This window comes from Thalassophryne amazonica, chromosome 12, assembly GCF_902500255.1.
Source record: "Thalassophryne amazonica chromosome 12, fThaAma1.1, whole genome shotgun sequence".
NCBI lineage: Eukaryota > Metazoa > Chordata > Actinopteri > Batrachoidiformes > Batrachoididae > Thalassophryne > Thalassophryne amazonica.
This window is the reverse complement of record NC_047114.1, coordinates 44,820,030-44,833,079: the sequence shown is the minus strand read 5'-3', so window position 1 is coordinate 44,833,079 and position 13,050 is coordinate 44,820,030. Positions and strand designations below refer to the sequence as shown.

Sequence of the window (13,050 nt, the reverse complement as noted above, 5' to 3'; positions counted from 1 at the left end):
AAAATGAAGATGAGGTGGTAGGTGGTAGGTGGTTTTTTTTATCTGATCTGTCTTCAGAACTGACCTGAACCTGATCCTGGTGTTGGGAAAGTGTAGGAACACGGACCCACAACAGGGGGCGCAAATGAACGGACAATGGAGTAAGTCAAATAACAACGCTTTACTGTTGTGAATGTGCACAACGAATACAACCAATCACAGAAATGGACAACAGTCAATTTACAAAAGTGTCGTGTGGGCAGGCTCGAAGATAGGAGACGCCTCTCCAAGGTAAGACCGGTACCACACGGCTTCCTCCGCCACAGGACCCCGGGTATACTGGAGCCGCCAAGTCCCGAACTCCCAGGTGGCCACTGCCTCCGCGTGTCGGACCTGGTACTGCTGGCGAGGAACAAAAACACAATTAAAGGTGGGCGCGTTTGCACCCAGTAATCCACACGGCAGGAAAGCTACCTCCACCTCTCGTTGGAAAAAAAGGTCTGTTATCACTCACAAAAGTCACAAAAGGTTACTGTCAAGCAGTCAGCTGAGAATATCACCTTCCAGGTAGAACGATATCTCGGCAATGAGGTGGAGATGCCGTCCTGCTGATATACCCCACTGATGATTGCCGTCAGCTGTCTCAGGTGATGGGCGACAGCTGTCACCGAGGCTGCTCCCGTGAGGCGGCGGCGCCCTCTGGTGCCTGGAGCCCGCACTCCAGGCAGGGCGCCCTCTGGTGGTGGTGGGCCAGCAGTACCTCCTCTTCAGCGGCCCACACAACAGGACCCCCCCCTCAACGGGCGCCTCCTGGCGCCCGACCGGGCTTGTCCGGGTGGCGACGGTAGAAGTCGGCCAGGAGGGCCGGGTCCAGGATGAAGCTCCTCTTCACCCAGGAGCGTTCTTCAGGGCCGTACCCCTCCCAGTCCACCAGATATTGAAAGCCCCGGCCCATCCGTCGGACGTCCAACAACCGGTGCACTGTCCAAGCCGGCTCGCCATCGATGATCCGGGCAGGAGGTGGCGCCGGACCGGGTGTACAGAGGGGCGAGGTGTGATGGGGCTTGATTTTCGACACATGGAACACTGGATGGATCCGCAGTGAGGCTGGAAGCTGAAGCCTCACTGCGGCGGGATTGATGACCTTGAGGATTTTAAACGGTCCTATGTACCTGTCCTGTAGTTTGGGGGAGGCCACTTGTAGTGGGATGTCCTTTGTGGACAACCACACTTCCTGCCCGGGGCGATACGTAGGGGCCGGGGTCCGCTGCCGGTCTGCATGGGTCTTCGCCCTCATCCGGGCCCTCAACAAAGCAGAACGGGCGGCACGCCACACCCGACGGCACCTCCGCAGGTGGGCCTGGACCGAGGGCACACCGACCTCTCCCTCAACCACCGGGAACAACGGGGGCTGATACCCCAAACACACCTCAAAGGGCGAGAGGCCGGTGGCTGATGACACTTGACTGTTGTGGGCGTACTCGATCCAGGCCAGATGAGTACTCCAGGCCGCCGGGTGCGCGGCTGTCACACAACGCAGTGTTTGCTCCATTTCTTGATTGGCCCGCTCTGCTTGCCCGTTGGTCTGGGGGTGATACCCGGACGAGAGACTGACCGTGGCCCCCAGCTCCCGGCAAAAGCTCCTCCAGACATGCGAGGAGAACTGGGGACCGCGATCGGAGACGATGTCTGATGGTATCCCATGCAGGCGGACGACGTGGTGGACCAGGAGGTCCGCTGTCTCCTGGGCCGTTGGGAGCTTCGGGAGGGCCACGAAGTGGGCCGCCTTGGAGAATCGGTCCACTATCGTGAGGATCACGGTGTTGCCCTGGGACGGCGGGAGGCCCGTGACAAAATCCAGGCCGATGTGGGACCAGGGGCGATGAGGCACGGGCAGCGGCTGTAGCAGTCCCGGAGCCTTGCGATGGTCGGCCTTGCCCCTGGCACAGGTGGTACAGGCCTGGATGTAGTCCCGGACGTCGGCCTCCAGGGACGCCCACCAGAAGCGCTGCCGGACAACTGCCACGGTTCTTCGCACCCCTGGATGACAGGAGAGCTTGGAGCCGTGACAGAAGTCCAGGACTGCAGCCCTAGCCTCTGGTGGGACGTACAGTCTGTTCTTTGGTCCAGTCCCGGGGTCCGGGCTTCGTGCCAGGGCCTCCCGGACGGTTCTCTCTACGTCCCAGGTGAGGGTGGCCACGATAGTGGACTCCGGGATGATGGGTTCCGGTGGATCCGACAACTCCGCTTTGACCTCGTCTTCATGTACCCGGGACAAGGCATCCGACTTCTGGTTCTTGGTCCCGGGCCGGTAGGTGATGCGGAAGTCAAAACGGCCGAAGAACAGTGACCAGCGGGCTTGCCTGGGATTCAGCCGCTTGGCGGTCCTGATATATTCCAGGTTCCGGTGGTCAGTGAAAACCGTGAACGGCACGGACGTTCCCTCCAACAGGTGTCTCCACTCTTCAAGAGCCTCTTTCACCGCTAGGAGTTCTCGGTTGCCGACGTCATAGTTCCGTTCAGCCGGGGTCAACCTGCGGGAAAAATAGGCACACGGATGAAGGACCTTATCGGTCTTCCCACTCTGGGACAGCACAGCTCCTATCCCTGAGTCCGAGGCGTCCACTTCAACCACTAACTGGCGGCTAGGATCGGGCTGCACCAGAACGGGTGCAGACGAGAAGCGCCGTTTCAACTCCTTGAACGCGGCATCGCAACGATCCGACCAGGTGAAGGGGACTTTTGGTGAGGTCAGGGCTGTCAGGGGGCTAGCAACCTGGCTGTAGCCCTTAATGAACCTCCTGTAGAAATTCGCAAAGCCGAGGAACTGTTGCAGCTTCCTACGGCTTGTGGGTTGGGGCCAGTCTCTCACCGCTGCAACCTTGGCCGGATCAGGAGCGACGGAGTCGGGGGAGATGATGAACCCCAGGAAGGACAAAGAAGTGCGGTGAAACTCACACTTCTCGCCCTTAACAAACAGCCGGTTCTCCAATAACCGCTGCAGGACCTGACGTACATGTCGGACATGGGTCTCAGGATCCGGAGAAAAGATGAGTATGTCGTCTAAATATACGAAGACGAATCGGTGCAGGAAGTCCCGCAAGACATCATTAACCAATGCTTGGAACGTCGCGGGAGCATTTGTAAGACCGAACGGCATGACCAGGTACTCAAAATGACCTAACGGGGTGTTAAATGCCGTCTTCCACTCGTCTCCCTTCCGGATCCGAACCAGGTGATACGCATTCCTAAGATCAAGCTTGGTGAATATCTTGGCTCCATGCAGGGGCGTGAACACCGAATCCAACAAGGGTAAGGGGTATCGGTTACGAACCGTGATTTCGTTCAGCCCCCTGTAATCAATGCATGGACGTAATCCGCCATCCTTTTTCCCCACAAAAAAGAAACCCGCACCCATCGGGGAGGTGGAATTCCGGATCAACCCGGCAGCCAAAGAGTCCCGGATGTAGGTCTCCATTGATTCGCGTTCAGGTCGTGAGAGGTTGTACAGCCTGCTGGACGGGAACTCAACGCCTGGAACCAAATCAATGGCACAATCATACGGGCGGTGCGGGGGAAGGGTGAGTGCCAGATCCTTGCTGAACACCTCCGCAAGGTCATGGTACTGCACCGGCACCGTCCCTAGATTGGGCGGGGCTCTGACCTCCTCCCTGGCCTGGGAACCGGGAGGAACCGAGGAACCTAAACATACCCGATGGCAGGTCTCGCTCCACTGGACCACTACCCCGGACGGCCAATCGATCCGGGGATTGTGCTTCAACATCCAGGGAAAACCTAAAATCACACGGGAGGTGGCCGGAGTTACAAAAAACTCGATCTCCTCCCGGTGATTCCCCGACACCACCAGAGTTACTGGTGGTGTCTTGTGGGTGATTGGAGGGAGTAGGGAGCCATCTAGTGCCCGTACCTGCACAGGCGAGGTAAGCGCCACCAGAGGGAACCCTATCTCCCTGGCCCATTTGCTATCAAGCAAATTCCCTTCTGAGCCCGTGTCCACCAGTGCTGGGGCCTTCAGGGTTAAATCCTCATAAAGGATTGTAACTGGGAGTCGTGTGGCGATGTGGGTGTGTCCCACGTGAACGTCTCGGCCCCCCCCCTAGCCCAGTGTCTAGGGGCGGGCGTTGGTGTTTAACCGTTCGGGGCAGTCTCGTACCTGATGCTCAATCGAGCCACAAACAAAACACGCTCCGCGGGCCAGCCTCCTTTGTGTGACCGGTGCCCTAAATGTTGCCCTACTCGTGTCCATAGCTTCGTCAGCAGGGGGAGCTGTGATCGCACGGAGCGCAGGGGCCGTGGAGCGTGGGGAGGGCAGAACGCGGTCGGAACCGGAAGGGAGAGGGACGACGCGTGCCTGGCCACGCCCTTCGTCTCGTTCCCGACGGCGCTCATTTAACCGATTGTCTAATCGTATGACAAGATCGATAAGCCCATCCAAATCCCGCGGTTCGTCCTTAGCCACCAGGTGCTCCTTGAGGACCAATGACAGTCCGTTTACGAAGGCGGCGCGGAGGGCAGTGCTATTCCAGCCGGACCTCGCAGCCGCGATGCGGAAGTCGACTGCATAGGCAGCTGCGCTCCGGCGCCCCTGTCTCATTGACAGCAGCACGGCTGAAGCGGTCTCTCCTCTATTAGGGTGATCGAACACTGTTCTGAGCTCCCTCACAAACCCATCATATGTCTGAAGGAGCCGTGACTTTTGCTCCCAGAGCGCTGTAGCCCAAGCGCGTGCCTCACCACGAAGCAGATTTATCACATAAGCTACCTTGCTAGCGTCGGTCGCGTACATGACGGGACGCTGTGCGAAGACGAGCGAACACTGCATAAGGAAATCCGCGCACGTCTCCACACAGCCTCCGTACGGCTCTGGGGGGCTTATGTATGCTTCAGAGGATGGTGGGGGGGGTCGTTGGACAACCAGTGGAACGTCGCTGTCACGCACAGGGTCTACGGGAGGGAGAGCCGCAGCGGCTTCCACCTGCGCGGCGAGAGCCTCCACCCTGCGGTTCAGGAGGGCGTTCTGCTCGGCCATCAAATCTAACCGAGTCGTGAAAGCGGTGAGGATCCGCTGCAACTCACCGATTACCCCTCCTGCGAACGCCTGTGCGCCTTGTTCTTCCATTGGCCGTTCAACAGCCGGTTGACGCCCCTCGGGATCCATGACGCTGGCCGAGATATCCTGTTGGGAAAGTGTAGGAACACGGACCCACAACAGGGGGCGCAAATGAACGGACAATGGAGTAAGTCAAATAACAACGCTTTACTGTTGTGAATGTGCACAACGAATACAACCAATCACAGAAATGGACAACAGTCAATTTACAAAAGTGTCGTGTGGGCAGGCTCGAAGATAGGAGACGCCTCTCCAAGGTAAGACCGGTACCACACGGCTTCCTCCGCCACAGGACCCCGGGTATACTGGAGCCGCCAAGTCCCGAACTCCCAGGTGGCCACTGCCTCCGCGTGTCGGACCTGGTACTGCTGGCGAGGAACAAAAACACAATTAAAGGTGGGCGCGTTTGCACCCAGTAATCCACACGGCAGGAAAGCTACCTCCACCTCTCGTTGGAAAAAAAGGTCTGTTATCACTCACAAAAGTCACAAAAGGTTACTGTCAAGCAGTCAGCTGAGAATATTACCTTCCAGGTAGAACGATATCTCGGCAATGAGGTGGAGATGCCGTCCTGCTGATATACCCCACTGATGATTGCCGTCAGCTGTCTCAGGTGATGGGCGACAGCTGTCACCGAGGCTGCTCCCGTGAGGCGGCGGCGCCCTCTGGTGCCTGGAGCCCGCACTCCAGGCAGGGCGCCCTCCGGTGGTGGTGGGCCAGCAGTACCTCCTCTTCAGCGGCCCACACAACACCTGGATCAGATCTGAATCTTCTCACCAGATACATCTCAGTTTTATATCAGATCTAAGGCCACATATGTAGCTGGCCCAAATTTATTCAAAAAAGATATTTAGCAGTCAAATCACCAAAGATCATATAGACAACACATCAATGATCAAATCTGCAATCTGATTTTAAAAAAAAAGTTTGATACCGTTTAATATTTCTCTGAAAATTCTGGACTGTGTGCATCATTTTTTATATACACACACACGCACACACACCCTTCCCGCGAGGCAGGAAAGTGATTTCAGAATTTGTGATACTTTTGATCCCACTGCCCAATCATTGTAGTATTGTAATCACTCGTGTGTGTGTGTGTGTGTGTGTGTGTGTGTGTGTGTGTGTGTGTGTGTGTGTGTGTGTGTGTGTGTGTGTGTGTGTGTGTGTGTGTGTGTGTGTGTGTGTGTGTGTGTGTGTGCCCTCATGCAGCGGAGAGAAGTAGCTAGGACTGTGTTCTGTCTGGTGCTGGTCTTCGCTCTGTGCTGGCTGCCCCTCCACCTTAGTCGTATCCTGAAACTCACCATCTACGATGAAAAAGACCCAAACCGCTGTGAACTGCTCAGGTAGGGAAGGAAACCCATGTCCCATAAAGCATAAGATATGAGCTAGAACACAGTAAACTATAGAGTCAGAGAATCAACCTTGGTCATATTAAAACATTGTTATGAAATTGCTGATTGTAATATGCAATTGCATCCAAAGACTTTTTGACAAATTTCTGAACAGGGAATAATACAAGGGCATCAATAGGCCAACTACACTAGAGCTCTAAATTAGCGGTTCCCAACCTTTTTTTGTACCACGGGCCGGTTTCATGCATGACATAAGTACCAAAGACCGGAAGATGCATAATGAAGCACACAGATGGAAGTGATTTGCACAGCAGATCAATCCCAATATCGATAATATCGATACCAATGCTGGTATTGATATTGAACAATCCTCGTGTAAAAAGATCGATACTCAAGCTTTTTTTCCTTTCCCGCATGCACTGACTGCTGCGCACGTAGATTCATCAAAGTCTACTCTCTGTCTGTAAGAACAGCGCTGCGCTGTGTCACACAACACGGTTTGTCAGCCCTCTACCTCAGAAGATTTTAAGTTGTGTTGAGTGATATTTTTTAAACAAAAATGATGATTGTGATAATAAAGTATTTTGTTGTCACGTACAATGTTTGGCAAAATTCTATCCTAGGTCTTTTGGAGCCTTTGGATCTATGAAGCTTAAATATGAAAAAGTATCAGTATCGGTGATACTGGGCCTGTATTTACTTGGTATTGGAACCACACCAAAATTCCCGGTATCGCCCACCTCTAATGGATGTTGGGCATTATTTTTCATTGGCATTCTTGAACAAAATATTTCTGGCCTGGCTGGGATTCTCTTTAATCTAGCAGACACTCAGGTCTGTAATACCTTTGGAGAAACACTGAATATTAAACATGAATAGACAGTAATTACAGTAGTTTTATGTTTTCTGATGGTCCGTCATGTTAGGGTTCAGGCTTTGTGTTCCCCTTTCCTTATGTGTCTTGTCGTTTTCCCTCCCTGGTGTGTCATGTTTGTCTAAGTCTGTCTCTGTTGCTGTGTGGGAACGCTGTGTTCCCTCTTCCGGTCTGCCCATCTGATCCTCTGCAGCTGCTGTGTCTGCTCACCTGCAACCAATCTGCAATCAAGCCACTGCAGGATTTGAGTGAGGTTCAGACATCCAGACATCCAGGCACTGCCAAATCTTTCAGACTCTATTATGGTACTGACATCTAGGCCTCATCTCTGAAGTTTTTTCATGTTTTGAATTTTTGATGTTTGTCTTCCTGAAACTTCTACTTACCTGAACAAGAAATATAAGGATATCAATCGGCCAACTATACTACAGATCTAAACCTGTTCTTTCTGTGTTCAGATCTGCCATGGTTGGTCCACCCATATTCGACTCCTCTGTTGATTTTTGGACTTATTCTGTGGATGCCAAGTGGAATGAGGAGGCTTTACAGGAATGTTTGTCAAAGGTTTAAGCGAACAAATGAAGGATGAGATGGCCACCCGAGATAAACCTGCTGACCTGTGTTCTTTGGTTTCTCTTGCCATTAAGATTGACAATCGTTTATGTGAACATCATGCAGAAAGAGCCGGACGTTCTCAGCAACTATGTACTTCTCGTTCTCTGCCTTCAGCTCTCACAAGAGTCCAGCCAGCTGTGAATTCATCTGTCAGCGTCACTGTTTCATCTCCTGAGAAGAAGCCCATGCAGTTGGGGTGTGCCCATCTGACTCCAGAGGAGCATCTTCATAGAATCAGGGCGGGTGACTGCTTTTATTGCGGCCAAACAAGCCACTTTCTGGCAACTTGCTCCATTCAGCCAAAAGACAGGGCCCATCGGTAGAAGTGGGGGTGCTGGTGGGCCAGACAGCCTTCCTCCCCATTTAAACCACAATTACTAATACAAGCCACAATCTGTGGTAACCAACTCACCTTGCCACTTTTAGCTTAAGTGGAATCTGGTGCTGAGGAAAACTTTCTGAATCATGAAGTAGCTATTCAGTGTGGAATAGCCTTGACACCTTTGAAAGGAGCGCTCACTGTCATTGCCCTGGATGGAAGATTGCTGGTCTGTATCACCCAACAAACTGAACCCATTACTCTGGTCCTCTCCGGAAATCACAGAGAAACAATCAGGTTCAATGTGATTTCTGCTCCAAAGACACCATTGCTGCTGAGATATCTTTGGTTAAAGTGTCATAACACCCACACTGATTGATCTGCTGGATGAATTATAAGTTGGAATTCATTTTACCACTCTGTTTGCAGTTTGCTTTATCTCCCACAGAGGGTGCTGTTGTTTTACCCAGTCCTTTGCCTCCAAATTTATCTTCTGTACCAGCTGAGTATCATGACCTTGAGGTTTAGGGTAAAGATCTTGCTCTTTCTCTGCCTCCTCACAAACTGTACAACTGTGCCATCAATCTCCTGCGTGGTGCCCCCTTGCTTTCCAGTTGCTTGTATAACCTGTGTTGACCCGAAAGAGAGGCCATGGATAACAGTATATAATCACACAGTCTATGGCAGCTGGCCTAATCCACCCTTGCTCCTCCCCTCTTGGTGCCGGTTTCTTCTTTGTGGCTAAGAAGGGTAAGACCCTACGCCCCTGCATTGACGTCTGAGGGTTGAACAACATCACAGTAAAAAAAATAAGCATCCCCTGTCATTACTCGCTTCAGCTTTTGAACCTCTCCAAGGTGCAGCCATATTCACAAAGCTGGATCTAATGAACGCCTACCACCTGGTTCACATAAAGGAAGGAGACAAATGGAAGACTGCCTTCAACACAAAGCTGGATCATTTTGAATATTTGGTGATGCCTTTTGGTCTGACAAATGCACCTACTGTTCTCCAGGCCCTGGTGAATGATGTGTTGAGAGTTTTCCTCAAACCTTCTGTCTTCGTCTGTCTTGATGACATTCTGATTTTTTTTGAAGACTCAGTCAGAACTCATCTCCCAGGTCCATCAGGTTCTACAGCACCTCACTGGAAATAAACTGTCAAAGTGGAGAACTGTGAATTCCACTCTTGCTCCGTGAGTTTTCTGGGATTCATTATTGAGAGTGGGCAGGTGAAGACAGATCCAGGAAAAGTCAGAGCGGTTACTTAATGGCCACAACCCACCACCAGGAAATAGCTTCAGATATTCCTGGCTCTTGCTAATTACTAGAGGAGGTTCATTAAGGATTTCAGCCATGTTGCTGCACCACTGATCAGACTTGCCTCCTCTTCAATTCCATTCTTTTGGACTCCTGAGACTGAGGTTGCTTTCCGTGAATTAAAGACTCTTTTCATCTCTGCACCTGTTCTGGTGCAGCCAGACCCACTTCTGCAATTTGCTGTGGAAGTGGAAGCAACCGACATGAGAATTGGGGTAGTTTTGTCTCAGCACCTTGAATCTTCCACCTTGACTGTTAAAGCTGGCTTCAACTAGCTAAGAGACTGAACCCACACCAAGCCCATTGGGCCCTGTTTTACAGCAGATTCAACTTCACCCTCACCAATCTGGTTCCTGTAATGTGAAACAGGATGCCCTCTCACACCAACACATGATGGAAGACAATAACTGTGGTCCAGACACTATACTCCCTGCTAATTGTATGGTAGCAGCTATAACCTGGGAGACTGGGTCAGTGGTGAGAGTGAATCAGCGGCACTCAGATCCAGGAACCAGTCCCCCTAACTGTCTGTCTGTCCCAGATTCTGTCCATTCACAGGTCCTGCAGTGGGTGGGTCCTACATGCTTCATGGTTCTCCTGCCATCCTGGGGTGAATAGTACTCTCTCACTGTTCAAAAGATGCTTCTGGTGGCCCACTATGGACTCAGACACCCATGCCTTTGTTGCTGCCTGCACTGTTCATTTCCTTGGTCCTTTTGCTATTGACACAACTGTCAGCCTTGCTGTTGCCAGGTTGAGGCTCCCCAGTGCTTTGTCGATTCACCCTTCTTTCTATGTTTCCCATCTCAAACTGTTTATCGACAGTCCTCTGTGGCCTCTGGCTGTGCTCACTCCACCTACCTGGCTTGTCAATGGCCATCCAGCTTTCTCTGTCCATCAGCATGGTAGGAAACTCCAATATCTGGTTGACTGGGAGGGCTGGGCCAGAGGAGCAGTCTTGGGTTGCGGGTTGCTAGTTCCTTCATTCTGGACCCCCAGGTGGTGAGTGAGTTTTATTGCTCCCATTCACCTGCTGAGTTGCTGGGGGGCTCCCACTGGTGGGGAGGTACTGTTAGGGTTCAGGCTTTGCCTTTCCTTGTCTGTCTTGTCATCTTCCCTCCCTGGTGTGTCACGTTTGTTTACGTCTGTCTCTGTGTTGCTGGGCAGGTACTCTATGTTCCCCCCTCCAGCCTGCCCATCTGATCCTCTGCAGCTGCTGTGTCTGTGCACCTGCAACCAATCTGCAATCAAGTCACTGCAGGATTTAACAGAGGTGCAGACATCCAGACGCTGCCAGATCTTTCAGTCTCCATTGTGGTACAGATATATAGGCCTCAACTCTTAAGTTTTTTCATGTTTTGTATTTTTTTATGTTTATCTTCCTGAAACATCTGCTTACCTGCTCTCTCTGTGCTTCAGATCTGCCACGCCTCGTCCACCCATATTCGACTCCTCTGCTTGTACAGCCCAACTGTTCCTGTCCACCATTATCAGACCACTCCAGCCAAAACCCGCCTGCATATCACCTAAAATAAACTAAAAACCATCCTGTCTCCAAGTTGTCTGCACTTTGGGCCCTATTTCTTTGTTCCCGGGTCAACCATAACACGTCATCCAGAATCCCATACTTTTCATGCCTTCGGTCTTCAGGAACTATAGAGCCTGGCCAGCAAATGACTGGAGTCAAAAACAACTGACCTCACATTACCCACACAGGCACACAGTTTTGTCCCTATGTGCCTGCAAACACAAATATCTAATAAATGTTCATATTGCAATGACTATGCAAGATATTGTAACATTGTGTGGTGAAATCATAATGCTTACAACAAAACTGTAATGCTGTGCACTCTGAGGCTGGATTAAATTTAGTATGACTAGGGTTGTGAACAATTGAACTTGTGCTTTAATGATGAAAAACTGAAGGTGTCATCTTGATCTTTAATGTTCTCAGTTGGTATTGAACTCATAAGTAAAACTGGGTCAGTACACCTGCATATCCACAGTAGACTAGTCTAGAATGAATCATTCTTCAGGATAAAGGGATGAAACATTAATACATGTCTGCACATGTTCCAGTTTCTTTTTGGTGTTGGACTACATTGGCATCAACATGGCATCTGTCAACTCCTGTATCAACCCCATTGCCCTCTACTTGGTCAGCAAGCGCTTCAAGAGCTGCTTCAGGGTACGCTGAACATGACCATCACTGTACTAGTCGCACTTCCTCAGTACTGTACAGTATGTGTTTTTTCTAGGTTGAGGTCTAACGTTACCTTTCATTGCTGCTCCTCCTGCTCTAGTCCTGCCTGTGCTGTTGGTGTCTACCCACGGAGATGTTGCTGGAGGAGAAACAGTCATGCATGAAGCTCAAAATCACAGATCGAGCATCTGACCAGAGCAACTCCCGTCTGACCAACAAGTCTTCCACTGCATGAACATCTGCATAAAAGTCAGCAATGGTGACAGAAATTTTAAAAAGATGACAAACTGTCATTCTTACGCTGCCTCATCTAGAACAATAAGTGACCTTCAACTTTGTGCCATTGGTGCTCACCTTCACAACCCTACAAATAATAATGCTGGCTTTTAAGGAGTGCACCAAAACACTCAAGTGCATGTCAAATGCTGTTTCCTTTGACAACAATGTGAGATGTGTCAAACTTCAAAAAATGTTGTAAATGATTCCAAATATGGAGGAATGAGTGCAGGCGAAGTGCACTAACTAATGTGTATATATACTGAGCAAACATTCCAACACAAAAGTAAAAATATTCCAATATAAAGTCAGGCCATTAAGTAGTTCAACACCACCACCAGAAAGCCACAAGAGAGGGCACATTCACCTCTTCCCGAGGTAACAGGCACATTTAATCATGAAGAACTTTTGGCCTGCAACTGGGACAACATGGTCAACAAACACGTCCTGTTCACACCAGTGGTAACCAAGAGAACATTCTTTGGGCTTCAAATTCCAGACTCCCCACTCACAAGACTTATGTTCTACCGTTAGCCAAAGAGGAATGCCCAGTAGCAAAAGTAATAGGAACATATTTCAATCTGGATTGCGCCTTGCTACATATCTCCTACCTTATATTGACTATATTGACCTTGTCCAAAGCTAACAGGAACAATTAAGAATTAAGAAACTCTGGCAACTCTGATTGCAATGTGCCATATCTATAATGTCATGCAACACATTCCCATTTATTTGATACAAACCTGGGTATTTGTAACAAAATAAGTCATTTTACATTCAGTGAAACAAATGAAACATTCAGTTTACCAACTACCATAGTCTGCCAAAATGTGAACGCAGGACCTGTTTGCAATACTCTGCAAACTGAAGATTTAGATTTGCAGTGAACTGAACCCAGTTATGTTAAATATACAGTGATTTCACGTCTGTAACAATCACATCAGAATTGTACAAAACTCTGGTGTATGTGTAATTCAGC

At 50.5% G+C, this 13,050-nt stretch overlaps 1 protein-coding gene across 1 annotated transcript in view; it reads left to right on the top strand.

The window, feature by feature from the left end:
• LOC117521863 (endothelin receptor type B-like) overlaps positions 1-13,050 on the top strand; it is a 21,778-nt gene extending 8,728 nt beyond the window's left edge. Inside the window, exons 6-8 of the mRNA XM_034183215.1 lie at positions 6,323-6,456; positions 11,672-11,780; positions 11,896-13,050. Of these exons, the coding sequence (XP_034039106.1) occupies positions 6,323-6,456; positions 11,672-11,780; positions 11,896-12,030 (378 nt within the window). The 3' untranslated portion in view covers positions 12,031-13,050. The remainder of the gene's footprint in view (positions 1-6,322; positions 6,457-11,671; positions 11,781-11,895) is intronic.